General features: G+C 47.9%; 10 protein-coding genes across 10 annotated transcripts; 3 read left to right on the top strand and 7 right to left on the bottom strand.

The window, feature by feature from the left end:
- Nucleotides 1-172: 172 nt before the first annotated feature.
- LACBIDRAFT_399500 (rab domain-containing cell division control protein) lies at nucleotides 173-1,705 on the bottom strand (the record flags this gene model as incomplete). The annotated part of the gene is made up of 7 exons (XM_001880186.1): nucleotides 173-608; nucleotides 661-808; nucleotides 859-949; nucleotides 1,006-1,163; nucleotides 1,248-1,336; nucleotides 1,384-1,514; nucleotides 1,568-1,705. 7 exons carry the CDS (start codon nucleotides 1,703-1,705, stop codon nucleotides 470-472), a joined length of 894 nt encoding a protein of 297 aa, XP_001880221.1. The 3' UTR covers nucleotides 173-469.
- Nucleotides 1,706-1,761: 56 nt separating this feature from the next.
- LACBIDRAFT_296456 (uncharacterized protein) lies at nucleotides 1,762-4,771 on the top strand (the record flags this gene model as incomplete). Its single annotated transcript, XM_001880414.1, has 12 exons — nucleotides 1,762-1,920; nucleotides 1,972-2,119; nucleotides 2,168-2,241; nucleotides 2,287-2,408; nucleotides 2,470-2,629; nucleotides 2,680-3,270; nucleotides 3,325-3,598; nucleotides 3,649-3,834; nucleotides 3,884-4,011; nucleotides 4,062-4,139; nucleotides 4,185-4,478; nucleotides 4,532-4,771. 12 exons carry the CDS (start codon nucleotides 1,762-1,764, stop codon nucleotides 4,769-4,771), a joined length of 2,454 nt encoding a protein of 817 aa, XP_001880449.1.
- Nucleotides 4,772-6,085: 1,314 nt separating this feature from the next.
- Nucleotides 6,086-8,492, bottom strand: LACBIDRAFT_184643 (uncharacterized protein). The gene is made up of 4 exons (XM_001880185.1): nucleotides 8,262-8,492; nucleotides 7,823-8,208; nucleotides 7,539-7,767; nucleotides 6,086-7,486 (listed from the first exon to the last, which is right to left on the bottom strand). The coding sequence occupies exons 1-4, from the start codon at nucleotides 8,484-8,486 to the stop codon at nucleotides 7,103-7,105; spliced, it is 1,224 nt and encodes a 407-aa protein (XP_001880220.1). The 5' UTR covers nucleotides 8,487-8,492; the 3' UTR covers nucleotides 6,086-7,102.
- A 96-nt stretch (nucleotides 8,493-8,588) lies between these two features.
- LACBIDRAFT_192628 (uncharacterized protein) lies at nucleotides 8,589-9,678 on the bottom strand. Its single transcript, XM_001880184.1, has 3 exons — nucleotides 9,309-9,678; nucleotides 9,055-9,248; nucleotides 8,589-9,004 (listed from the first exon to the last, which is right to left on the bottom strand). Exons 1-3 carry the CDS (start codon nucleotides 9,669-9,671, stop codon nucleotides 8,746-8,748), a joined length of 816 nt encoding a protein of 271 aa, XP_001880219.1. The 5' UTR covers nucleotides 9,672-9,678; the 3' UTR covers nucleotides 8,589-8,745.
- A 661-nt stretch (nucleotides 9,679-10,339) lies between these two features.
- On the bottom strand, nucleotides 10,340-12,964 carry LACBIDRAFT_190151 (uncharacterized protein; the record flags this gene model as incomplete). Its single annotated transcript, XM_001880183.1, has 11 exons — nucleotides 10,340-10,501; nucleotides 10,558-10,859; nucleotides 10,911-11,114; nucleotides 11,166-11,437; nucleotides 11,493-12,043; nucleotides 12,098-12,200; nucleotides 12,258-12,450; nucleotides 12,501-12,593; nucleotides 12,646-12,660; nucleotides 12,720-12,732; nucleotides 12,790-12,964. 11 exons carry the CDS (start codon nucleotides 12,962-12,964, stop codon nucleotides 10,404-10,406), a joined length of 2,019 nt encoding a protein of 672 aa, XP_001880218.1. The 3' UTR covers nucleotides 10,340-10,403.
- A 253-nt stretch (nucleotides 12,965-13,217) lies between these two features.
- LACBIDRAFT_234370 (phosphoenolpyruvate carboxykinase) lies at nucleotides 13,218-15,226 on the bottom strand (the record flags this gene model as incomplete). The annotated part of the gene is made up of 7 exons (XM_001880182.1): nucleotides 13,218-13,598; nucleotides 13,652-13,736; nucleotides 13,796-14,313; nucleotides 14,371-14,583; nucleotides 14,638-14,703; nucleotides 14,757-14,839; nucleotides 14,893-15,226. The coding sequence occupies 7 exons, from the start codon at nucleotides 15,224-15,226 to the stop codon at nucleotides 13,218-13,220; spliced, it is 1,680 nt and encodes a 559-aa protein (XP_001880217.1).
- A 573-nt stretch (nucleotides 15,227-15,799) lies between these two features.
- LACBIDRAFT_296450 (uncharacterized protein) lies at nucleotides 15,800-17,952 on the top strand (the record flags this gene model as incomplete). Its single annotated transcript, XM_001880413.1, has 7 exons — nucleotides 15,800-15,882; nucleotides 15,941-15,982; nucleotides 16,031-16,127; nucleotides 16,183-16,298; nucleotides 16,351-16,562; nucleotides 16,618-16,721; nucleotides 16,771-17,952. The coding sequence occupies 7 exons, from the start codon at nucleotides 15,800-15,802 to the stop codon at nucleotides 17,950-17,952; spliced, it is 1,836 nt and encodes a 611-aa protein (XP_001880448.1).
- Nucleotides 17,953-18,019: 67 nt separating this feature from the next.
- Nucleotides 18,020-22,352, bottom strand: LACBIDRAFT_296449 (uncharacterized protein; the record flags this gene model as incomplete). Its single annotated transcript, XM_001880181.1, has 19 exons — nucleotides 18,020-18,326; nucleotides 18,378-18,709; nucleotides 18,760-18,845; nucleotides 18,898-19,102; nucleotides 19,154-19,400; nucleotides 19,450-19,500; nucleotides 19,550-19,865; nucleotides 19,913-19,991; nucleotides 20,054-20,253; nucleotides 20,349-20,454; nucleotides 20,506-20,788; nucleotides 20,839-21,019; nucleotides 21,071-21,247; nucleotides 21,296-21,436; nucleotides 21,486-21,618; nucleotides 21,669-21,747; nucleotides 21,803-21,867; nucleotides 21,944-22,076; nucleotides 22,126-22,352. The coding sequence occupies 19 exons, from the start codon at nucleotides 22,350-22,352 to the stop codon at nucleotides 18,020-18,022; spliced, it is 3,348 nt and encodes a 1,115-aa protein (XP_001880216.1).
- A 278-nt stretch (nucleotides 22,353-22,630) lies between these two features.
- Nucleotides 22,631-24,798, top strand: LACBIDRAFT_234524 (uncharacterized protein; the record flags this gene model as incomplete). Its single annotated transcript, XM_001880412.1, has 9 exons — nucleotides 22,631-22,768; nucleotides 22,819-23,092; nucleotides 23,145-23,287; nucleotides 23,336-23,415; nucleotides 23,467-23,790; nucleotides 23,844-24,141; nucleotides 24,197-24,271; nucleotides 24,319-24,620; nucleotides 24,678-24,798. 9 exons carry the CDS (start codon nucleotides 22,631-22,633, stop codon nucleotides 24,796-24,798), a joined length of 1,755 nt encoding a protein of 584 aa, XP_001880447.1.
- A 1,387-nt stretch (nucleotides 24,799-26,185) lies between these two features.
- LACBIDRAFT_296447 (uncharacterized protein) lies at nucleotides 26,186-26,392 on the bottom strand (the record flags this gene model as incomplete). The annotated part of the gene is made up of 1 exon (XM_001880180.1): nucleotides 26,186-26,392. The coding sequence occupies one exon, from the start codon at nucleotides 26,390-26,392 to the stop codon at nucleotides 26,186-26,188; it is 207 nt and encodes a 68-aa protein (XP_001880215.1).
- Nucleotides 26,393-26,478: the final 86 nt, after the last annotated feature.

Raw genomic sequence — 26,478 nt, 5'->3', positions numbered from 1 at the left:
CAAGAGATAGCTTTATCCAAAGCATGTTTTCCAACGCATACTATTCGCCCTTCATCCGAGTCGGAAGCTGCGACCAGACCTTGTCCCGAAGTCTTCTCATCTCCTGAACCTTCTCAGGAAGGAACTCCGTTAGAACACGCAGGGCATTACAGAAGGGGTCGGAAGAGGCTATATCGGGAGAACTCTCCTGATGACACCGATTTTAATGAATCCTATCCCTTGTCGATAGCCAACCATGCAAGTCGAAGTGCTAGCATGGAATCCGAGTGTTGCGGAGGTGTCCTGGATTGCCGAAATCTCGTTGAGACGAGTAGTGATGATGTGACAGCTCATGTACCTGTGTAACCGATATATTTTCATTGTCGGTTGGTCTAAATCTGGGTTACAAGGTTGCGAGCTTAATATGATACATTATGTTACAGTTACAGGTACATTGATAGCGTAGTCAAAGCGAACTTGCAAAAGGGCTCTAAGCAGTCTGTATCTCATAGGGATGTCTTACAAGTTCATCGTATAGTTCTGCAGGAAGATCACGAACAAGTGTAACGGCAATGCCGATTACAGAGAGAGCTTCCAAAGGAGGGAAAGTACGCAACAGACGCATTGGGCTAGATTGTCAAAGTTAATGGCTATAAAACGAATAGTGCGAAGAGAATGCACCTAGAAGAAGCCATAACCTCGTCGCGCATCAGCAACAGCTGAGCAATGACACATAAAACGTTCAAATGCACGCCAAAGGCTAGAAGAAAATCCCATAATTGCAAAACTTGATCTAAGGGAGGTGTGCACGCGCACAAAGTGAGAACAGCTGTCGGACATTGAGTGAGGATAGTGCCTCGGCATGAAGCGTTTGCGTACAAGGGAAGGCGTATATTTCTGCGGAAAGGTTCTTGGAACGCAAATAGCCATATAGCTCAGGATCCACAAACTTCAAACATCGGTCGAGGAGCTGGATAAAGAATGCCCGCTGTGTAGTACGTCTTTGTAAATCGAAACGTTACGAACCTTTAGACCTCTATGGACACCTTCCAACGTTGGCTGAACATACAATGGGCAGGCTTCCTCGATGAATTTGGAAAAACAAAAGAATGCTTCGAGCTCCGAAGGCATGGTATACAAAAATGGAGCGGCGAGAACATTCATTCCCTGAACATAGGTAAATCCTAGTTGGTGGGTTTCCTGCCGATCTGCGAGTTGATAGACAGAGCATGAGCATCTAAGCAACCTCAAGGAAGGATGAGATGAACCGTGATTTCTCCATACAAAAGCATCCAAAAGGCGAACTAGCATGTCTTCACGGACTCGCTCTTTGAATCCTTTATCCGTTGCGAGAGTTCTGTGACCAAGGTCAGTACCGTTCACGAGCTATCTCCTTGAACTAACCGGAAGGTATCGTTCCTAATTTTCTCTCGAACTTCGCATGGCCCGCGTGCAACGTAATGAAGATAAGTTTCCGCAGAGAGATCGTTAACTCGAAGTAAAATTTTCCATATCCTGGGCCGCAACGTGGGGTCCTAAGAACCGGTGAGTGGTTTTCAAACAAAATTCAAGGACCAAAACTTGCAACTTTGGAAGGAATACCCTCGACAAGAATCATGCGGCGAAGCTTCTTAGTTCCATCGTCAGGTTCTCCAGACGCGCGAGACTTGGATGTGTACTTTGGCTGGGTTAAGAGTTTGTTGAACGAGTGAGCAGCGTCGGACATGATATTCGTTACGTAATATCGACTTTCACGTCCCTCGCTCTCCCTCGTCCGACGATATGGACGTTCCCTTTTCGTCTTCAGGTGCGCTGAGCAGGGCCCACTACGTGATTGTTCGAAAAGTGGAATCAGCGACGTCGTCTCAGGCAGCGGATCAGCATTTAGCTGCTGAAATCAAGTCCATAAGACGCCAACTGGCTCACCCTGCGCTCGATCTCGTTCGCAACTACTCCTTGCTCTCGCTGCAGCATGGGCTGAGTTTCTGATAGAAAGCCTGCAAAGAATGTCTGATCATTCTGTTATATTGCTCCATGGCCATCACCTCGGGACTCCTCGACAATGGCTACCTCGACTTTGCCCTATCCCACGCTCTCGTTTTGGCAGAGGCAGGCACAACCGTCGAAGACAAAAGAATAGGTAGCGTTGCGTGTTGCTTTTGGTTTCGATAAAATTTATGGCCCAAAGGTTACATGTTTTGTTCCATGATCATGTCTGCAGAACATGAGCTACGGCTAATGCTTGTGAACACACTCCGCAAGGTAGGCTTCATCATATTTGACGCGTATTTTTCTGAAAATCTACAGGACCTTGAAGACTCCAGCGTTCCGCGCATTTGCCTTGCCCTCGACAGTTTGATCTCCCTTGCCAATGAAGATCTCATACCAGCAGTCCAGTCGCGCCTGCACGACCTGCTTTTGCACAACTAGTCAGTAGGTACCCTTGCTGAATCTGCCACGTTATCCTAACAAAACGTTGTCTCTAACTAGTCCACACGTTAGACGACGCGCTTTGCTGGCACTCCGGTCGCTATCTCGTTACGAACCTCAACTTCTAACACGCGCCACCAGTACCATTCAGAAGAGGCTGAAGGACCCTGATCCCTCAGTGGCTAGCAGCGCGTTAATTTTCGCATCTGACATCCCGGATGTAAGTTACTTCGCTGGCCAAAGTCGCATTTGGGTTGATATTGTGGCCAGACGGACCCCAAACAGCATGACATACACGATATGGTTAATAACATGTTGCAAGGCACCCTCTCAACTCTCCACAAGACATCACATAAGACACATTGGTTCATTTTGCGAATTTTGCAGACTCTTCTTACGATGAGGTCAGGAAAGTTGTCTTACATTATTTCCTTCAGTAACACTTTGGCAGACTTTCTGAAGGAAATATCTCCGTCGTGCTTGATATCATGCAAAGTTTCTCAGGTGACTCTCGTCATGCAGGTATGTCTCCCAAGAATTCTGTTACAGATGTACAAAGCGTGGCTTTTTTTTTTTTGCAAAGGTATCATTTTGGGAATCTTTCGGAATTTTTCCCTGCTAAGCCCCGAGATGCTGCTATCGAAAGAGAAATCACAGGGTATCTCTGCGGTCCGTTGTATCAAGGGGCTTCTTACCTCTCAAAACCCGAACGACCAATACCTTTTCCTCTCTTGTCTCGAATGCTTGGATCCCATGATTTGGGCCGGCACTACCGCGGAATACCCTACCATTCTAGACGCCTCCGAAGTAGGGCGCGTGATGGAATTCTTAGACGCCCCAGACCATTTGATGCGCAAGAAGGTGGGACCCAAAGTTACTTTATCCAACCTTCAGCATCGTTGACACCGCTTGTAGACCATGGAAATATTAAACCGCATCGACTCCAACATTCTGTCGGCATATTATACCCAAGCGTTACAATCTATACCTACGGGTTTAACCATCATGGGGCAAAACGCCTTTGTCGTTCGTCTGCTTGAAATTCCGGGAATTCAGCATAAATTGGACGGTGGGGAATATGGCCGTAAGGTCAAAGAGATCTTTGCACAGCTGGAAACACGACTTGGAGAGGGCCAGCATCGTATCCTCGAGGACGCAGTCGAGGTTGTTCTCGTTTACATTCGAACATGTAAGTCGTGAGAAGTGAATCTTGCGTTATGTTTGCTAAGTTTTCATAAGCGGACCTATCATTCCGACTAGCTTGCGTTGCCACGTTGATCACAATGTTCATTGACTCGGACACCTTACTGGAACCAACATTTATGGTGATCGTTTCGGCACTCGCTGCGGAATATTGTGGGGTGTTGTCAATACCTCCGGCTCAAATGCTGCTTGCTTTTAGTGTCAACTTGAAGGCCTATTCTCGTTAGTCGATTTGGGTTGGGCGTTGCTTTGACTCTAAATCTTGCCATAGCGGTTGTTCAGGACACTTGCATTGCTGCCATGCTCCGTATCGCTGCAGACTGTGACGGCAAAATAGCTGAAGAAGTCATTTCTAGCGTTTCAGAAGTGCGCCAAAACGCGGGTCGTCATATTCAACGGGTATATCGCTTGTTTTCAAGACATCCATGACACAATGTAACTCTTGACAGCGTTGTGATCAGTTTCTAGCATACTCCGTTGAGGGCGGGCCTTTGAAAGCAGCTGTTCGCAATGCGACATCTTCTTCGGTGAGTGTGACTTGCAGTTTCTAGCTTCCTGTTTACCTTTCATAGCTCCCCGATTTCCTACAGGCCCTTCAACTAAGTGAAGAGAAAAGGCCACAATCTCCGTCGTCTTCTTCGCCGAGACTAGCGTCCTCCACAACTGTGGGCTCCTCTGGTAAATTGCGATACACAGCTTACGATCGCCCACAAGCTATACCGAGTCTGAGAGTTGAACGCCCGCATAGTTCCTTGAGCGACGTGGGAACCACAAACTCGTTCACTCTTGAAAGTTTACCAGCCATCAATCTTGCAGTTGGCTCGCAGTTGTTGGAAGGCGTTCCTGGAGTGCCTTCAGAACATGAGGTGTGCTGACCGTAACGGTGCTTCACGTTATTCTGACATGTGAATTTTACAAGGGCTCTCGGGAAGATCTCATTACACTTGATTCACCATTCGTGTCAGACGCACAGGGCGGAACCGATGGGGCAGGATTTGCGGAGGAGTGGGACTCCCTGGCCAAATCTGTCAATGCCCGTGGATGGTGCAGCGAGACTGTTGATGAGGTGACAAGGCAGCTTGGAGAGATGGAAGGATGTGAGGTGAAAGTGGTTGGGGGTAGTATGTTGCCCTTTATTGGTAGGTCAGATGTTGCTTGAGATTGCGTGTGGTGACTCAAGTGATAACAGGTGAGGTGAAGATATGGATGTCATGGGATGGCTCTAAACGTGGAATGGTCCAATTGCGGGCTGCTGAAGAAGACGGTTGCTTGTGGCGATTGCGGTGCGGGGATATGGCTACTGGGAGCATGATAAGGAGAGTGCTTAAAGAGTGATCGTGGGAAAGTGACGATGTATATATAACCAGCCTTCCAAAAATTTCAGTTACTCCTTGCTGGACGTTGTCCCCCAACTGTCACCTCTAACCACTTTGCTATACTCTATGAATATTTCCTTCCCCCGCTTGGCACACCAAATCAACAACATTCTCTTTGGTCCCCTTGCCTGCCCTCTCGTCGACACAGACCGTCCTCCTTAGAGCCCTCTTGTTCCGCACACCACTTTTGCCCCTACCTCCATCTCATGGGATAAATTTCTCAAATTCGTTGGATTTACTTCCCGGATTTGCTTCCCCTAAAACTCCAGATTCATTCGCTTCCAATCTCTTTACTTGAAAACACAACACTTCCGGTCGAGCAATGATGAACGGCCTCAAGCATCCGTCTTTCTTCCGTCCTGCCAGCCGACCTACGTCTCCCGCCCCTCTCCAACCTGCTTCCCAACTCGATGGTGATCGATACACTCACCCTCTTAACAAGTTGTCGTTGAGCAACTTTAGGCGCTCAACTGCTTCCTCTACAACCGCTACCCCCTCTGTCATCACATCTACTCCGACTGCTCCTTTGATTCAGGACGGGTCATACTTAGAAACCCTAGCTCTAAAGCTAAGCGAGGCTGTGTCCAAAGCTCTGTCTCAGCCAACTGGCCCAGCAAACGCCAGCGAGCAAGTCCTTGGAAAGCGTCCCATCCCGCAGGGTCGAGGTCAAGCACTCGGCTCCCTCATAGCAACGTTTGTCTTGTCAGTTTCCCCCGTCTCCTCTATTTGACCATCATTCCAGGGAGCTCAAATCCACCCAAGACAATCTTCACTTGTACCGTGCCATAATCCGGTCTTTACATCGCCCTCTGTCGGTGTTGCTGACTAATTTATCTGCCCATTTGATGCCTCTTCTTTCGACGCCGGCGTTCAACTCTGCCCCAACAATTCAAGCTCCTGGTCTCAATGCGTCCCAACTCCACGCAATAGCACTTGCCGGCTTTTCTGAAGAGTTACTGGTGGTCTTTGATGAGTTTGACTTGGGAACGGAGAACGATGTTCGTGGGGAGGGCCTGAAATCCATTCGGGAGGGGCTAGTCTCCGTCATCAACAGAGTGGTTAATCCTCTGGTGGGGGCGATCCGGAACGACCTGATACCCTTAATGGAAGCTCTTGAAAAGCCCAATACAAATACCGCCAAGCCGACAGCGGGTACCAAGGGGACTACCGTGCTTCATCCTTCCATCGTCACACTTCAGACACTTATGCCCTTGTACGAACGTGTCCTCAGGAGATGCACAACATGCACGGTCACTCATACCACCCTCGCTACTCTTCTCATCTCAGTCCTTTGGAAGGGTTTTGTTGCTTTGTCCCATCGTCCTGACATTGCCGCGTCCCCTCCATCTTCGCCTGATATTTCTCCAGTGATGTCTGTGCTAAGGCGTCGTGGATCTCCCACGTCGACCCCTTCCATCACGCCGCCTCCAGGAAGATTTACAATAAAGCTACCCGCCTCTCGTCCTCCTTCACCACCCAGCGCAGTCGTCCTAGCAAGCGCTGCCGGTGACTGTCGTGCTCTCTACGAGGTACTCTCCTTACTTCCCCGTCCAAGCGCAGACAAACCATCCACCAAGCTTGCTGGTGAGGCTGTCAGCGAGGCATTCGAGGGATTGAAACACCTCGGTGGTTTGTTGGAAGCCCTTCAGAACAAATCTAAAATTCCTCCCGCCCCAAATGATTTAACCACATTGACTGCGGAGCTTCCGACCCTCATCGCATTGCCTGTCATTCTCCGTGCATTTTTACCAAAGTTGCAAGGAGTCCCAGAGATTCTGGGTCTCTCTGACGAAGAGTATAGGAAAGGGTGTTTGAGCGGTTTCAGCCGCGCCGAGGAGTGCGCTGGCGTGGTCGCGCAGCGCGTTTTATATGTCCTTCGCAAAGATCCTGGTGCGAATGAAACCCTAACTAAATGGTTGGAGGTCGAAATAATGGAGGTGGGTGAGGACTAGACCGATCTTTCAAAAATCTATTTCTTTTTTGCTTTCGTTTTTATTCCCTTTGAGTCCTGAGATACCAGTGTGCCCCTTAGAAGATATCGATAGATTTTAGACAGCAACAGTACCACAATCGCAAAGGAACACATAGCCTAGAACGCGTTAAAGATTACTAGTTCACCACGACTCGTCTGCAGCTGCGCGTTTCTCCTTTCTGAACTCGCCCATAATTTCCTTGGCGTGATTGTCCAGCATCTCTACGTATGACTTTAAGGACGTCCTTGACCAATCTGCCACAGCAGGGCGCCCTTCCCCTTGTTCCCCTTCAGTTGTCACTTGGGTCTCATCTAGTTCTCTAAGAAGCTGTCCAACGGTTGGGACTGTCTCTGGATCGAAATCATCGATGGTTTTCGGATTGACTGGCACACATATCCGGCCGGTTTTAGGATGGACACAAAATGGGGCTTTGAGCAAGTGGTTTCTGTGTTTTGAAACTTCCGCATCCAGTCGTGGGTATGTGTACTGTATAATGATGTCCTCCATTGCTGCAGTGAGATTCAACTGAAATCCAACAAGCTAAGATAAATGTGAAGGGATAACGACGACGACATACGCGTTGCTGAGAACCCTTGTCGCAACTTCTAATTTGAGCCTTAAAGTCTTGCCACCTGTCTTCGGAATGACGGGAAGGATCATCCGACCACAGCTTTCTTAGGGCCACGACCACGCCAGCATCGGGGATTAATTGAAGCAGAGTTTCTCCCCCCTCTTTGTCTCCAAAGCAATTCTGATCAGCGAGAATCAACTCGCTAAAAACAACTGCCAAATGCTCCAATATGCTCCTGAAAGAAAGAAAAAAGTTGGGTTACAATTGATCAAAACCACATTGAAACGCACTGCAGGGAAGGGGGCAACGATCGCATGCCACTACGGATGCTGAGCTTCTTGCTTTCTTTACCGCCGCCTTGTATAACGGTGAGCCAGCCAACCAAGGCCTTCCTCTGCTGATCGGTCAACTCCATCGCCTCCTTGTCTGATATCCACAGATGGATACCACGACGGCCAGAGTAAACCCACAAAAGCTGCTCGTATCCAAATTGCTCGCGGATGGCGGTATCCAATACGTGGACGGCAGCAGAAATAAAAGCCCAACATCGCTTGCATATCCCGGCTCCTGAGCAGCATGTGCGAATGGGATCATAGTCTGTCATATCGATATCAAAAACGAGTTCGCGCATTATGGGATGGAATCCGCCCGCCCGTGCGGTCTTCTTGTCTCTAGGCTTATACGACCGTGAGATTCACGAGGTTGAGAAAGAGGTTGTCCAACAGGTACCTTTGAAGAATAGACGGGGCCAATCTCAAATCGTGTTGGATTGAGTTGGCAGACTTGCTTTTTGAGATCGTCATGACTATTGAATGATTGGTAGCGGAGGTAGACATCTCCTGCGAGTGTAAATGCAAATTCGCGCTGGTTAAAGAGCTTGGAAGGAGCATGTTCATGATTCAGCCAGTTGAAGATAGCCTTGAAGGGGTATAAGCGCCGATAGAATGTAAGCATAACCTCTTCGATGAATTCAGGTCTAAATAGTAGTTCATTGTTGTTTCCGTTTGCTTACCTGGAGAAGGATCCATGTCGTTGAGAGCAATAATGTTCAAAACTGAACAACGTCGAGGACTCTTAAGTTCATTCACAATCAAATTCAAAACTATCATCGCGCAAGTCACGCTGCACGTGACTTGTGTCACTCGATACAAGCATTCATATACATCGTAACAAAGCAAAGTCCTTCAATATCGCCAGATCATCGCAAACATCTTCAACCAATTAGAGGGGCTCGCTCCTCATCGCTGAGAGCAACAATACCGCCACGGGAGCGGATGACGAGGCCGTAGATGCCCTTGATAACCCAAATAAGGGCAAGTATGGCGAACACAAATGCCGACCAATGGACGAAACCAGAGGATGTCTGATGTGCAGAGATGGCGAACAGAGACCATGCAATGGCAATGGACGCAGGGAGGTCACCCTCTGGAGTGGAGAAAGCATACGTGGCAGCAGTTCCTTCGAGGAAGAAGCTGAAAGAACCAGTGAGTTGTGTGCAATAATAAAGTAAAAGAGGACGTACAGCGCAAGGAAGACAAAGACCTTTGTCCAAACACCAGCTGGGTGGGTGAGTGCGTTCACACCGAAAGCCTCAAATGCAGTGACGACAACGAGGACGGTGGTCCAACCATGGTAAAGGGAAAAGGGAAGGTGGATAAAGAGTTCATCTGAATAGCTTTGTGGGGAGTGATGTTTCTTGACAATATAGTAGATGTGCTGGTGGTAAAAAAGATTAGGAGATATGAAATAAACAACAAGGGGAAAGGAGGTACTTACTGTAACCGCTGAACTGACAAAGAGAGCAAAGATGAAAGCCACAACATAGTGATGAGTCGCCCAAAGATTGATGTAAATGGCGTTGATGATGGCGAGGAGGGGGAAACGCCAGGAAATGGCGTCTATGATAACGGCCTGTCCGGCCGGGAAGAATTGATAGATGATAGTGCCGAGAAGGAGGACATGGATGAGAGACCAGATAAGAAACGCCCAGGGGGCAGGAGTGATGTACGTTTCCTTGCCATAGTAATAGATGGAAGAGGGACCAGCTATTGTGTAGATATTCGAACCCAAGAAGAGGAAGTAGACGATGACATTTGTGATTTTGAGGAGAATACCGTCTTTCCAGTGAGCGTCAGGCATGGTGAGGGGGAAGAATGGGTTGGGAAATGGTGCGAGAATGAAGACACGGGTCTTAAGTACCGTAATTCAGTGACATGCCTCATGGATTGCGTCATGTCTGATGACACCTCACCTGACCATCACGTGTTGCTCCATACCACCACCATGCCCGGATTGCGAGCCATTTGCCAAAAGTGTGCAAAAACGACGAGTACACCGATAAACTTCCTTCTTACATGCTCTTCCTGCTCATCATCATGGCACCACCGTGAGCTCATCCAATTTTCTCATTCGTCTTCCTTATTCTTTTTTTCCCAAGGCTGTCACTCCCCGCTAGTCAGTGACCACGAGCTCCTCACTAGGATCAAAGCTACGAATGCCAAAGACTCCCTCAACGACATCGCAGCTTGGAAGTGTGCACCATGCATCGCTCCACCCATCCCAGCCGTCATTGATCTGACGGTGTCTAGTGATGAGGAACCTCTGACTGCGGCGCTTCCCAAAACTAAACCTGAAAATAACTTGGCACCCACGCCAACCCCTTCGAACGGTCTGGCCACTTTCTGGATCCGCCAACGACACCCTGATATATGGCTTAAGCCACGGAAGGTGTCTCGTTCCAGAAAGCCTGCAACCCCGACCAAATCGCCCAACAGAGACAGTTTTTGCTTCTCAGCTTTGCAGTGGTTGCAAGAACGAGCGCCATCGAATCCAAGTCGTTTTTGACAATAATTATGTACTATACAAATCTCATCAGAGTTCGGTATGCGCCCAACTGTCACTCGTCCCTGCCGCCCTACCATCATCCTCAAATAGATTTTTTCCGATTGGTTCTACTTTGGTCTGGATTTCTGATTGGAGAGTCGTTAGCCGCTGGAACGACAAACAAAGGGAAAGAGTCCCTTACCAGCCAACTTCAATTCCAAAACGTCTAAACTTGCGTCCTTTCCGTAATCTTCAACCCATACCGAGGCATCCTGAAGGACTTCCTCGAGGATCGACTTGTCGGACGCAGAAAGATCCCCCCTGTTATTCATCTGCCCTTTCAGCCCATACACATAGTTCTGGAGACTGTTTAGTTGTTCGACCCGCTTTCTGTGCGCTTCATCCTCGGCAGAAAATTGGTCTGCTTCGTCAACCATCCGTTCTATCTCCTCTTTGGATAGTCTGTGATTCCCATCTTTAATGGTAATTGATTCCGACTTGCCACTGTCGAAAGAACATCATAAACAAACTCTGAAAGCAATTGGGACGACATACGTTTCCTTGTCAGAAGCTTGTATTGTCATGATACCATTAGCATCAATCACAAAGGTTACTTCAATTTGGGGAACTCCTTTTGGTGCTGGGGCAATTCCGCTCAACTCAAATTTGCCCAGCAAATTGTTGTGCTTTGTCTGCCCCCGCTCGCCCTGATACACTTGGATAACCACGCTCTGCTGATTATCAGCGGCTGTCGAGAAACTTGAAAAGACATCAGCCAAGCGTGAAAAAGTGGTAGATTTTTCCCCTTACATCTGGCTCTTTCTGGTGGGAATGATAGTATTCCGTTTGATAATTGGCGCAAACACCCCTCCTGTCGTCTCAATCCCAACGGTGAGCGAGTTGACGTCGATAAGCGTGATCTCGCTGGGTTCTTCAACTCCAGAGAGTATCGCTCCTTGAATGGCAGCACCGTATGCGACCGCTTCGTCGGGATGGATGCCTCTGGAAGGCTCCTTTCCAAAGTAGTCTCTTAACATTTCTTGGATTTTCGGTATCCTCGTTGATCCGCCGACAAGAACTATCTAATTGGCCGCCAACCATCAGTATGCGCGCTGCCAAAAGAACTACACAACTCACCTCATCAATCTCATCCTTCTTGACATTGGCATCCTTCAGTACTTGTTCCACAGGTTTCATTGTCTTCCTAAACAAGTCAGCATTCAGCTGCTCAAACTTGGCCCTTGTCAAGGTGTCCGAAAAGTCGTTTCCATTTTCAAAGCTCTCGATTTCGATCTTGGTACTCTGTTGAGTCGACAGAGTCCGTTTGGCATGCTCCACCGCCTTCTTGAGCTTGCCCATGGCGCGCTGATTTTGGCTGACGTCGACCCCAGTTTCCTTGTTGTATCTTTTGACCAGGTATTCGATGACGCGGTTATCAAAGTCTTCTCCTCCAAGATGAGTGTCTCCGGACGTGGCCATGACTTCGAAAACGCCGCCCTCGATCGTGAGTAGTGACACATCAAAGGTCCCGCCTCCAAGGTCGTAGACGATTATCTTCGACTCTGCACCTTTTTTGTCCAGTCCATAGGCGAGTGCTGCGGCGGTGGGTTCATTCAAGACACGGAGAACGGTTAGTCCAGCAATTGTGCCAGCATCCTTGGTAGCCTGTCGTTGTGCATCGTTGAAGTCTGAAGATTCGGGATCATGCGTCCGTCAAGGTCAATTTCATGACAGTCACTTACAAGCTGGGACTGTGACGACCGCATGGGTGACCTTGTGCCCCAGGAAACTTTCGGCAGTCTCTTTCAACTTTCCGAGCACCATGGCGCTGATCTCCTCTGGTGACTGGAGGGAGACTCAGTATCAGTGCACCGAGCGGACAAGCAGGAAGATTGGGCATACAAATTGTTGCTGAACCCCCTTGTAGTTGACACCAATTACGGGTTTATCATCTCTCTCGGTAACAGAGAATGGCCAATGTTTGAGATCAAGCTGAACATCCGGTTCAGACAGTTGACGACCTATTAGTCGCTTTGCGTCGAAGACGGTATTTCTCGGATTGGAATGCAACGCGTTTTTTGCGCTGTCACCGATCCTATTCCCATATCAATGACGACCGTCACCAACAACACACAAGAAACGTACAGTCGTTCATCGCCGTTAAAGCTAACCCAAGAAGGCGTGATTCGGTTGCCCTGGTCATTGGCGATAATTTCCACGCGTCCGCCTTTGTACACCCTGATGACTGAGCGTCAGAAAAGGGAGGGGATATCAAACTTTCATTGTATACCCTACGCAAGAGTAGCTGGATGCATAAAAAATGTCTATCAATCAAGTTGTCGCGAGATAACATTTTCAACTTACGTTGTGCCAAGGTCTGGGACAAATCGGTCAACATGTCGTAACTTTCTTGTTGGTGAGGTAAAACACTCACCAATACCAATAACAGTCCCATATTCAGGTCGCGGAGTAGGCTCGGCTTTGGTCCCTACGGGACACAAAAGTATCAGAGAAATAAACACGAGAAAGAAAATGGATGTGGATATAAGGAAATTATGCGATTGAGCACGACTTGGACGCCGACGAACGCGAAAGGATGGACGAGACATATTGTTGTAATTACTTTGGAAAGTACTTCTCCTGCTTTTATATCACCCATCTTTCCGGAAGATACGACAGGACACGTTCATAGTAGGTGGCTCAGTGACGTGGTCCAGCGTGGTCCTCGAGTCTGCATCATTCAGTCTAACATCTACAAATAGAAATACTCATTTGTGTTCTAATTTACACGTACAACCGTCCGATGGAGTGTTTAAGCACTATGCCATCGATCCAACCCGAAACATATGGAGCCAGGATGGCTCAAAGCTGAGGACCAGCGAGCCTAACCTTGGGCTCAACATCGTTCTCATACAACGCAAATGCTTTCCCGAACATTCCAGCCAATTTCCTGAGTTCCTTCTGGAAAGCCTCCTTGTCAGCCCACGCCAAGGAAGGGTTAAGGAGTTCTCGAGGGACCCCCTCGAGGGCCGTCGGTATCGAGAGATTGAAGGTGGCAAAGTTCTCGAACTCTGCCTGTGCGAGCTCACCCGAGTGAACTGCGTCGACGATACGGCGGGTATACTTGAGAGCGCAACGCTTGCCGCTTCCAAACTTGCCTCCAGTCCAGCCAGTGTTGATCAACCAACAATCAACCTTGTGCTTCGCCATGCGCTCCGCGAGCATCTCAGCGTATCGGCCAGGCTATATATATGGCCGTTAGACGAGAACTGAAAGCGAAAGACAATGTCACCAACATGAAGAACGATGAAAGGTGCACTGTAACAAGTTGAAAAGGTTGGGATGGGTTCAAGGACGCCATCTTCAGTGCCAGGAGTTTTCCTGAGAGATGAATGAAGCATGTCAGCGCCGAAGGGAAGGCTGCGTTTATATAGACTCACGATGTATAACCAGCCAAAAAGTGGTAGCTAGCCTGCTCAGGCGTGAGGCGACTGACGGGAGGAAGAACACCGAATGCGTCACAAGTCAACATAATGATGTTGCTTGGTTGACGGTCGACGATGCAAGGAATCTTTGCGTTGGGAATGTACTCAATGGGGTAAGCGCAGCGAGTGTTCTCGGTGATGCTGATATCATCGTAGTCGGGAGTCCGGTTGGCAGGATTGTAGACGACATTCTCGAGGATGCTACCGTACTTGATAGCATTGAAAATATCGGGTTCCTTCTCGGCAGAGAGGTTGATGCACTTTGCATAACAGCCACCTTCAATGTTGAAAACGCCGGTGTCTGACCAGACGTGTTCATCGTCACCAATCAAAAGTCGGTTAGGATCCGCCGAAAGTGTCGTCTTTCCTGTTCCGGAAAGACCGAAGAAGAAGGTGACATCATTCTTTTCAATGCCGACGTTTGCGGAGGAATGGAGTGAAAGTTGACCAAACTTGATGGGCTGCAAGTAATGCTGAAAGAGTGATATAAAGTCAGAATTAAAGTAAAGATCCGGATAAGAGGGGCATACCATGACTGAGAAAACGCCTTTCTTCATTTCTCCGGCATACTCAGTTCCAAGAATAACCATCTCCATGCGCTTGAAGTTGATCTCGACCGAAGTTGTGGAGCTCATACCCTTTGTGAAACGATTGGCCGGGAATTGGCCGGCATTGTAGATGATGAAATCAGGCTCGCCAAAATCGGCCAGTTGTTCCTCCGTGGGTCGAATGAGCATGTTGTGCTAACAATGGAGTTAAGATGGACTAAATCGTGAAACTGAAGATAAGAAACATACCATGAATAACGCATGGTACGCTCGGGCACAGATAACACGAACTTTGATGCGGTATTTAGGATCCCACTGCTCTGGAAATGAGCAATGCTTGGCTTGGTGATAGAAATATAAGAGTTTACCCCAGCATATCCATCAAAGACATATACGTTTTCGCGAGTATTCAGATAATCGATAGCACGTTCTCGGTTAATTTCGAAAGTGTCTGGTATTATCAGGTTTGAGCGATCAGTTAGCCAAGAGGAAGAGATGGCTTACGCTCGTCCATCTTGATGTTGACCGAACCCCACCAAATGTCGTCTTTACTGGTCTCCTCATACACGATCCGCTTGTCTTTTGGGCTTCTGCCGGTTTTCTTGCCGGAGAAGTTAATGAGGGCACCAGAAGAAGAGATGATGGCGCCTTCGTTGCGAATGGCATCCTCGTAAAGCAATGCGACAGGGGCATTACGTTTAATCTGGATCCTGTCCATATCAAAACCAGCTTGCGAGAAGTACTCGAGATCACGACCGATGACTGTAAATGTGGATAAGGTTATGGGATGAAGGACGAGAGAGATGAAACATACGCTGGCTGTATTGGTCGGTATCATGAGCTTGAGCATAGTTTTTGTGGAGAATGTGTGGGGTAACATAAGGCGTTTGATGAGGGAGAACCATTTTTACAAGTGGGAGGGACTGAAATGAAGTGTTGTGAGTGGTCGTATATATAAGATAAATAGGAGAAAGCAAGATCCGCAAGCGTGCGAAGGTTTGAGAGGACATTGATTTTTAATCATGTGGGAGGGACATCTGGAGGACAGACATATAGAAAGAGAACGTACCGGAGATAAAGACAAGAAACGAGGTCGCTGTGGCAAGCGATGTACTCTATAAGGTATGGGTAACTTGACCGCTGATTTTACTGCTGATTTTATAGCATGTCGCCACCGTGCTTCCATCCCTCAATCCTCCGGAGGGAATCCCAACGGGTGGAATCGCAGGGAATCGCAACTACAATCGATAATCCTAGGCGTAACAGGGCGTAACCCTGTTTGCGTAACCCAGTTTTCCCTTACTTGCCTTTCATCGGTAGAGAGAGTCGCAGTCTCATCCGAAACAGTAAATGTCACATGCAACTTTCTTTATGTACACGGTCCGACGGAGAGCCGCGTCGCGTTCGCGTCATGCCTCGTCTCACGAAACACACATTTCCGCCGTTCTATGCTTGCTATCTGCTAAAGTCTATCCAATCTCCTCTATCAAAAGCGTAATGTTATTTAACATCATATTCATGAAACACTTTTATATTCATCGCTAGTCATTAGAACATACATAGGAAGCACTCCATCTCCTCCTCGCCGAATACGGTGCACCCAGAGACCTTTATTTTACCATACGCAACTAATATGACATAGTCAGCACAATGGTGAGCTCACTCAAGGCGCCCGGAAAACGCGTCATAAGCGTCCATGGGTAATGCAAATGATTGTCCACGGATTTCCTTCACGACTGGTCCGTGTCGCGCCGTTTGCATTTCACTTCTGCTCTCTCAAGCATGGTAGAACAGGCTGCACTGCAATTTGAATGGGCATGGCAACATCCTCACGTTTCCAGACATCTGCGGGATCCTCTGGGCAATCCTATCTTTAAAAATTCTGCATCAAGCCTCAAGAAAAGAATCGAGTTTGTGTGTGTTTCATTATACGGATCTTGTCACCAAGGCCATCCTTTTTAGAACCGTTCGCGCAATGGTATCAAATCACCCATTCAGTAAATGGCCACTACATGTCAAGCTGTTCACCCAAGAGGCCGTCGACCACTGGGAGGCTTCTACTCAGGCGTTGCCTTTGCCAATCGGTTTCACTTGCTGCATTGAATTAGAGGGTGTTGACGGCAAGTCAGGGAAAACGGGATCTGGTCGCAAAGGTCCTCTCAGTGTCACTGATGGTGGGTGTAGGAACGATCCAGTTTCAATGCACACTAACACGCACATGCATTTCAGAACAGTTCACTTCCGCCATTCTGGCGAAGAACACGGCCCTTGTGGCATCAGGAGTGCCGTTGGAGTGTTCTGTGTGCAAGGAGTCACTTGATGAATATGCCATCGTATGTTTTTTCTTTTGTGCGTTATTACTGAATGTCATTTTTTTTTCAGGATGCCTTAACTACATGTCTCTGCCCCACACCAGAATGCACGACTGTATCTCATATAATCTGTCTTTCACGTCATTTCCTCAACGGTGATGCTGAAAACATGATCCCCAGAGGGGGACATTGTACATCATGCCGTAACTATATCCTCTGGGGTGATATCGTGCGTGGAAGTTACCGCCGTGATGCAGGGGGGAGTGTACCTCAACCGGCAGACGATGAACAAGACGAGGCGAGCACATCCGAGTCAGATTTGGAAGAACACCTCTCTGCTCCTGATAGGCCCTCAACCTCAAAGGCCGGAAGATCAAGGTCAGGACAAAAGTCGTCCAAGGCCTCAAATGAAGGGCAGAATTTAGAGAAGCACCCAACTTTTCAATCCTCTGAAACTCACCGAATCAAAGCGACTTCGACGTCAAAGCCTAGAAAGTCCCGACAAAAGAAAGCCATCGCAGGGGACGAAAGCAGCGGAGAGTCGTTTGATTTTCACTCAGAGTCTTCCTCTGGATCGACGCGTTTGCCACTCAAAAAGACGCGTGGTAGGCCCCGAAAAGTCGCGGTATTGACGTCAACGACTCCAGAGTCGTGTCAAAAGAATGCCATCATCGGGGTGAACGAAACCAGCGGAGAGTCTTCCGACCTCCAATCGGAGCGTTCCACTGCAATGACGCCCCAGAAAAGTAAGCCTCGGAAAAGTGTGGCTTTGACATCCATGCCCAGAAAGTCGCGACAGAAAAAAGCTATTGTTGCTGGAGATGAATCCAGCGGCGAATCATTCGATTTCGACTCCGAGCGTTCCACTGAGTTGGCAAGTCAGCCACCTAAAAAGACCCGCGGAAGGCCTCGAAAGTTCCTGGACTCATTTCCTGTGCCCCAGGAACCTGTGGTAGGAAGCTATTCTTCGACTGCGCTTAGTATATCAGAAAAACATGGGGATTCTCTTGACTTAAATGGGATCAGCTATTTAGAAGCTGCTGCTGATTCTGTCAACGAGCCTGCTGCCCCGGCTCAACGGTCTGGCAATGTTGTACGCCTTTCTCCTAAACTTGTTCTGCCAACATGCGACAAGCAGCTTGTGAGCACGACAGCGCTTACACGAACGATGGGAGGTTTGTCCATAGGGTCATCGCCAAAGAGTACTCGTAAGCCACTGGTAGACGTGGCGGTTATCGAGGTATCTGACTGAGGTAAAAATTGTGTGTATGAAGGTATTTTATTAGGGATGGAGGCATACAGTACGTGTGCATATAGTTTCATGGTGTCAGTTGTTCCACAACTTTGGTATGTATTATCCGACCCAGAGCACCCACCAGATCAGTATCACAAACCACTCCAACGTCAATTGCAGCAATGTTGTGACTTTGGACATTTTCAGCGAGCATGACTTGCTTCACAGCGTCCAGGACTATTTCCTTGAAATGTGGGATGGGCCGCAGCATGACTTCGTTCTCAACTGTCTCAGGAGCCGTGCCGCCCTGCCGTTTCGTCTCAAAAAGAGAGTGAGAGGCATCAAGTATTGCAACTCGTTGACCACTCATGAGTCGAAGGTCTAGCGCGTGTCTAATGTGAAGGTCAACAAGGGATGAAGACGAACGCTGGCGAAAGACATACTTCAAGTCTGTGTAAAGTAACCGGTACCAGCCAGCGGCTTTGGCAAAGACGTCGATGCAACTACCCTGTTTGCTAGAGCGGCGAATCGACTCCAACTCGACAACGATCGGGAGAGTGTCTCTTAGCAATGCCACCAAACAATGAAGCGATGGCGCCAGTCGTCCATGACCGTGTTGCAGAATATTATTCATAAAAGTTTCCGCCTCGTCATGAGGGTTGTAAGAACCTTCTTCATCTCTTACAGAATCCTGAGGACATCGGGAGAAACGAAGATGAAAACTGCCCCCCGTTAGAGAAAGCTGATCTTCACAGGATATTGATACGGCGTAATCCTCGACTCAATATTCATTCAGAGATCAATCAGGGCAACGCGAAAGCTTACCTGGGCATAGGCAAATTCAACAGTCTGCAAATCGAAGGATAGCAGGCGTATATCGTGCCAACCCTTGACCTTTGTCATCTGTGCCACTGAAAAGCCCGTTTCGATAACGATTCGCGATGTAATTGCTTCGAAGCCTACCTTCTCTAGCAATGACAACCATCTTCGATACGCGGGCCCATTCTTCGAGAAACTCGTCCACACATGTGTTGACGTTTTCCGATAGGAAGGAGACGACAGCCTCTTTGGTGTCGTATACAATGCGTTTTGAGGGACGGATGACAGATCTACCAGCGGTTTTGCCCATTGGTTGTTGAACGTACTTCAACTTGACACAGGTTACAACCTATTGACCCCGGTGGGTCAGAGATTGACAGCGTAGAAGGGAACAACCGACCTGAGCAGTGTCTTCTGACCACCAGTTAAGTGGAATGACGCGGATATTGGGCATGGCAGCTTCAGCTGCTGGAGCGCCGGATAGTATGTCTTTCGACTGCACGCACAACGCAGGAACAGATCTTGCCAGCGAGGACTGTATGTAGCCAAGTTCCGCAGAGGTCGGACCACCAGTGGGGTCAACATGCGTAAAGGGAATTCCACGCAGCTTAAATTGTCTCTCGACGTTCAAGTAGGCCACGCGAGCACTTGACGGAAATAAGTTCGAGTGAACATGTCATAATCAAGAAAACCTACCAGCAATAACTGTATAACTGCCTTAGGGCCTGAATCTCAAAATCGAAGCTCCTGCACAATAAGATCAGCTCCCTCACAGAACATAATTGCCTGCACTGACCCAGACGTTTGACCAACCTGGTTGTCACCACGTGCATTGCCATCGACCGAAACTCGGCTTCGTTGCATGCTGATATGAGGGTCGAACTCAGCTGAGTGAGCAGTAATCACGATGTCCTCCCCAGGCATGGAATCGAAATCAAGGAATGCAATGTCTTCCATCACCATGGTAGCGGATGATGACTCTGGCAATATCTTAGTTGATATCAGCGCATAGTTGAAGCCCCTGTCTTTGATAACGAGAACGAGGTAGTAGTTGGGGAAGTTGGCCAATTGAATAAACAGAGTCCCACGTGCCCCTCTAAGTTTGTAGATTTCTGCCAGAGGGTTGAACAGATATCTGTGGAGTGAAAATCGAGCTTACCGTTTGGCTGGAAATTACGACGTCTATAAGACTGCAATCCAAGGTACTTGGCCTTTTGTTCTGCTGAATCAATGATAGTCTGGAAATGTTATTTTTTAATAAAAATAAGTTGATTCTTGTTGGCAAAACAATTATATTTACCAATACTCTGAGATTTGTCAAAGCCGATAAAAGATTGGGATCCTCGTTTAGCCGTTCAGATATCTTGAGAAATCGAGGCCCTCGCCCCGCTGTTGCTAAGTCGCCAATGGAACGAAGATTTAAACGACCTGTCCTTGAGTCGACAGTGACGGTCACTATTTCGTCAGCACACAGATGAATTCGTAGAGCTTGGATAGTATCTGATCAATATCGATTAGGTTTGGGATGCAGGCGATCGTAGACGAATAGGCACCGTCAGTGATGAGCGAGACAACGCCGGGTGACGAAAATTCGCCTGTTTTGTCTTTCTGAAGTCGACTTTTAAAAGCAGAAAGAATAGCTCCTGTGTGTTGTCTGATCACGGTTTGCAGCATTGACTGAAAGTCCAGCCTGTCGGCATCCTACCCGCACGTTCAGGGAGAAATATATGGTAAAATCGACAAAATGCTTACAACGTTCAATGCGTCTTCAGACAGAACGATATCTGCTGGTAAACAAGTCACCCCAAATACTTCTTTACTTGGCGTCCATTGAACGACAATTTTAAGACTTTCAACTTCGTCCGATGGTTTCGCGTCACCTAATTTAGACCTTTCCTGCAGTTGCGCCAATACTCGTTGCTTCGGTTTGCGGGTAGTGGTTGTTTTGGCTTCAACAATAGATACAATAAGGGTTCCACCTTGCGGTGGTATTTTCATCCATGGTCGACCTGGAATTACTGCGATTGATGGGCGCCTGGGCACTTACATGAGTACGTCGTACGGTAGAAAATGAATGGGATGTACAACCAATACAATGCTGTTAATGTCTTCCGATTAGGGCTCATGTTGACTGCCAAGTAATCTTTCCAGCCTAAAAAGCGCATACGCTCTGCCTGGGCTTGATGTGAGTCATCTCCCATGCAAATTATGAACGACGGTACCTGATACCAAAGTATTTCTAGTTGATATGACAATGTCATCATCTCTGTATAGACCGTTCATCTTCAGATCAAATACTCAAAACGAATAAACATACGTAAGAAATTGTACACGCGAACAAGAGGTGTGTCGACCCTGCCTTCTGGTAACTGAGGCCGCGAAGAGGTTTGTTCTTCGGTCTGAGTGCTAGGTGGTGGGAGGTAGTATGCAAGGCGAGCATCCGCTTCATCCATGATGTGCCGCTTTGTGATTCCTTTTGGCGCCCGCGGAAACTCTGTTAAAGATTACAAAATGGCGCTGTATTGAATGCTGAAGAGTTGACCTTGCAGTCCAGTCGAGTCCCCTCCTACATTGAACAAGAATTCCACGTGGACGAAGAACCACCCGTCGTCCTTTTCAGCTCCCCGGAGACATAGAGATGTTTCGAATAACTTGGGAACAACAAAATAAACTCGTCCATCTCCTAGTATTCTATGAGGAAAAACGAATCTGCAGAAACAGCTCAGCGGTACCAATGTGATGACGCGACATTTCCACAGGTATGATCTCCGTCATGCGGAGACGGTAGCGGATAACGTCCTCCATATTTGACAAGGTACGCTTTACCTCGTCGTCTGTCAGCAACGGTGGTGGAATGACTACGTTCTATTTGACCTCATTCAGAATATGGCGCCGGAGATAGGATATGGAAAAACCTTGATGCAAGTAGGGAGCCTTAGATAAGAACCACTTGTGAGAACATCGAGGGATGTGAGTAAATCGTGATTTCGAAGTCTAACATTCCATGAAGTGAGTTAGACAGCAGCGCAGGCGAATTATCTAAAATCACTTTGCAGGATTGAGAGATTCTTTGCCATAATGTAAAGCTTTGACAGCGTCCTCAAATTGTTGATTCTGTGTCATAAGAAACGCTGTTATGTTCTAATAGAATCACATCAACTGTGCGACTCGATCTGCAGTGGGCACCCACCATCGACTTTTGAACCGTATCTGCATCCCGTGCCCATTTAACAGCAGCGTAGAGTTTGACGACCTGCTTCTTAGTTTTGACCACCCAGTCGGCCAACGTGCGCTTGCGAGCGGCATCTGACATGCCAGGCATACTAAGAAGGTTCAGAGTACGATGTTAAGTGAAAGCCGAAGGCTGCCCACGTTTCAGCCAGTTCCGATAGCTCTGCATATATTGATTGCATTACCCGTGAAAGTAATTCAGAAAGTGGAACTTGGCCGTCGTATACCACAGGCAATTCTTCTTGAAGGATTTCGATGTCATTCTCGGAGAGAACGGATGTGGATATTTGAAGGAAAGGACCAGATTCTGAGTGATGGCTGTCCAAAGTTGAATGGAATTGAGGTTCATGATGGGTCTCTGTCGCCATGGGCAAGTACTCTTGTTAGTGTGTGGGCTCAAGGGCAAGCATGAATATCCTTCGCAAGAAAGGAAAAAGGCAAGTGGAGGATGTTGGGTTGCACAAACTTGGCAACAATGACCACAAGTGTGTGTCACATCTCATTCTCGCTGCTTGCCGCGACTCTGATGATACTTGGATGATACCCTGAAGAAACCAAAACAACTTCCTTGACGGCATTCACGAATCCGCATAGGTCATTCCACTAGACTTGGGTCTCTTCAAACCGTTTTCACCAGGATACTCCAATGGAATATTTAAGGACCCTTGGGTCTGCGGCCGTCTCGACGCTGGTGCAAAAGTCTGGCCTCAATTTGCCATTTTACCTTGGCACAAAAGTCGCGTCAGTCGACGGCCTTTATACCCTTTATGACGGAACTAAGAGGGTACGTATTAGTCACAAGCTCGTGTTCAGATGTCCTCAGCACCACTTCAGGATGATGGAAGCTTAGTGTCGATCTTCGAATATGAACTGAACGATTCCGCTAAGAAAAATGCGAAGCCATTGGCGCAGAATGCTCTTCGGAAGCTGAGAACAACCCGCCATCCCGATATCTTGAAGTTTATGGATGCCGTCGAGTCTGACAGCGTTATCTATATCATGACTGAACGTGTTCGTCCTTTACAGCCGGAGCTGTCAAAGTGGGCATCTAAAAGTGCGCAAGAAAAGGAAGATTGGCTTCTCTGGGGTTTGTATCGAATCTCTGTTCGTTTCTGGAACTCAAAGATCTAGCCACTTTTCTCACTTTCAGTCCCAGATAGCACTCACATTTCTGAATGAAGCTTGTCATTCGACTCACGGCAAACTTACGACATCTTCAATCTTTATTTCTCCTTCGGGTGAATGGAAGCTCGGAGGGTTGGAACTGACAAGCAATCCAAAGGAAGAAAACTCGGTATTATATGTGCGTGATTGTTAGGCAATGTTGGACACCTTTTCACTTCAGCTCAAGACAATGGGAGGACTCTTTTCTGGTTCTTCTTCTTGGGCCTCGCCCGAAGTCAAGCAATCTGGATGGCCTATTTTGAAAGAGTGATCATTCAACATGAGTACCTCAAAGTCAATGTCTGATGGTTTTTCTAGGTTCCATCCAGCAGTATCAGACGCTTATGCGCTCGGTTTACTTCTTCATGCCGTATTCAATCCATCGCACCCTCCGCCTGCCACTGCGCAACCACCTCACACACCACCTTCGTCCGCGTCTCGGGGATCGATACCTCAGTTGGTTTTTCCATGCTACAAGAAACTCTTGAACCCCAGTCCCAAAAGTCGCATGACCGCGAAGGATTTTTTGAGCGTTGGGATGGCTGAAACCGGATTTTTCGTTTCTAATCGGCTAGTAAAAGCGTGCCTGGGTTTAGATAACTTAACTTTGAGTAGCGAGGCAGACAAGAATCTCCTATTACGGTGAGTTATTTGAAGACCCACATAAACGATGAATGAAGCTAATAGCCAACAAGCACTCTCAAGGAGACAGCATCTTCGTTTCCTCCCGAGTTTGCTTCATACCGCATTCTTCCATCCCTTTTATCTGCACTGGAATTTGGGGGAGCATCTGCGGCTACCATTCTCCCCCTCGTCCTTCAGTTTGGTGCAAACATTTCACCAGAAGAATACCCCAATGTCATTCTTACTCCTCTTATCAAATTATATTCAAGCCCTGATCGTGGCACCCGCATGGCTCTCCTCGAGCATCTTCCAGAGTATGGGGACAAGTTGGACAAGAAGATGGTTTCTGAAAAAATCTTTCCCAATCTTGTGAGTGAGTGAGTCGATAACATCGTATCCCCTCCCAATTTCAATCTTTCAATAGCAAACAGGCTTCTCCGACACTGTTGCTGTGATCCGGGAAGCCACCGTTAAATCTGTCATCTTGCTGGCGCCCAAGGTAAGCACGTTAACAGAGGTCACTAATTTTGCATGACATTCACTTAGTTGAGCGACCGCTTGCTGAACAATGACCTCTTACGCCTGCTGGCCAAGTTGCAAATGGATCCGGAGCCTTCAATCAGAACTAACACATGTATTCTTATTGGTCGCTTAGGTCCCTCTTTGGGATACAACACTAAGCGGAAGGTTTTAGTCCCAGCATTCTCGCGCGCTCTCAAAGATACCTTTGTTCATGCGCGTGTTGCTGGGCTCATGGCGTTCATGGCAACGATTGAATGCTTTGAGATTGAAGAAATGGCGGTGAAAGTGATCCCAAACATGTCTTTCACGCTCGTGGATAAAGAAAAGTGCGTAGCCCATATCCTCCTCGTTGTTGTGTGTCTCAACAGCCTCTCAACTTTTAGGCTAGTTCGCGACCAAGCTTTCAAAGCTATAGACCTTTTCTTGCAAAAGCTTGAGAGCCACGTGAAATCGATGGTTTGTGGTTTTCAACTCCCACCCGTGCTTTCCTTGACCCTTCTATAATTATAAGCCTGAGAGCGAATTGGCCAATGCGAATGAGAATAAAATGGATGTCGCTGGCCCAACAACGTTGGTGAACTCGGCCGCGGGGGCTGCAGGTATGCTAGCCGGCTGGGCCATATCATCTTTAGGAAAAAAGGTATGGTCCTTCCTCAATTCTATTCTCATCTTGACGGGCGCAGCTTGCCACATCCGATCTGCAAACAGCTATAAATGGAGTTTCCAACCAAAGGGCTGATAGACCACTTTCCGCGTCGAAAGACAATTCCCCTAAAAATCATATAGGTGAACTTTCTACTCGACCAACTTCGAGAGCTACGCTACCCTCCCCTGGCATCTCCCGGCCGTCGACTGTCCCAATAGTCAAGCCCTTGAAATTGACCGCCAACAATAACATCAGTTCTGTCGCAGCTCTTGTGGAGCAATTAACAGAAGAAGTTGCCAGTGAGGCGAACCCATGGGGCACTGACGACCTCATAGATGTTAATGCTGATGATGGTGACTGGAGTGCGCATCTCAATAGTTATGTTGCTTTGTATTCTAACAACCTTTTCTTGCTAGGCGCCTTTGAGACCGCCCCAACGATAATTCAACCCAAACCCGTACTTGCTACACATGGTGGGAACCTTACAGTAACCAGCGCCGTTACTGCACCTCGCCCACTGAGTAATGGACCCCTCGGTATTGATCCGCGGACTCGGCCTTCTTCCTTGCAGAACTCAAAGCTCTCAGACTCACCGGGATATAACGCCTCACCCTTATCACCTTCCGATTTTGACTCTCGTCCTTACGCAGATGGTCCTGGGCGCGAAGGCAACATTATTCGTCAGACACCCCCGCTCAGTGGGTCGCCGAACGTGACTAACATGACAAAGGAAGAGAAGACAGCAGAAATGGCAAGACGAAAGGAAGAACGAAAAAACGTGTGTGACGGGATGATTTCTTCCTCGAGTTGCTCAACGTAAAACATTTTTAGCGCATTGCGATGCTAAAGGAACAAAAGAAAAGTGTCCCGAGATAAAAGCGAAAACGACCGCCTCATTTAAGTCTGGGAATGTTATCCATTTTTGACAATGATTGTTAGACTTTTCTTAACTGGCGTAGACGATTTATGGTTTCTCACAACGCCCTTTGTCTACCCAGCCGCCGCTTGCTGTAATTCTTCAATAGGTATTCGCACTAATCGTTGTCCCTCTGAGGGTATAATTGTCGACGACTCGTCTGCCGAATCGAATTGTTGACGGGATGAGACTACAAATAGTTCCTTAGCTCTTCCAAACTATCGATAACCCGGACTCACGAAATTGACTCAATATTTGAAACATTCTAGGCCATTGTTGTAGTACTTGTCCGTGAACTGTGCAAGTGGGGGTCAGCTCCGTAGAGAGCTCTACTGTTGATGGTAACCTTGTCCAGCATCAGCCATGATTGTACAATCTTCACTGATCGCTTCGATACGCTCCAAATACAACGCGCTTGCTCGCTCTAGGGCAGACACCGCGTCAAATTCTTTCTTCTTTTCCAATAGTTTGGAGGTGGCTGCATGTGAGGCTCCAGCGGCCTGAGAGGCACGGCCTGGAGCAACGGACTGACGCATCAACTAACTGGGCAAAATTGGCAGGACCCAGGACCCAGGAGCGTCAGGCATTGGCGGCTGGGCCAAGTCTGAACCACGTGACCTTG

The sequence above is a fragment of the Laccaria bicolor genome, genomic scaffold, assembly GCF_000143565.1.
Source record: "Laccaria bicolor S238N-H82 LACBIscaffold_10 genomic scaffold, whole genome shotgun sequence".
Lineage (NCBI taxonomy): Eukaryota > Fungi > Basidiomycota > Agaricomycetes > Agaricales > Hydnangiaceae > Laccaria > Laccaria bicolor.
This window is presented reverse-complemented; position numbering and strand designations above follow the sequence as displayed.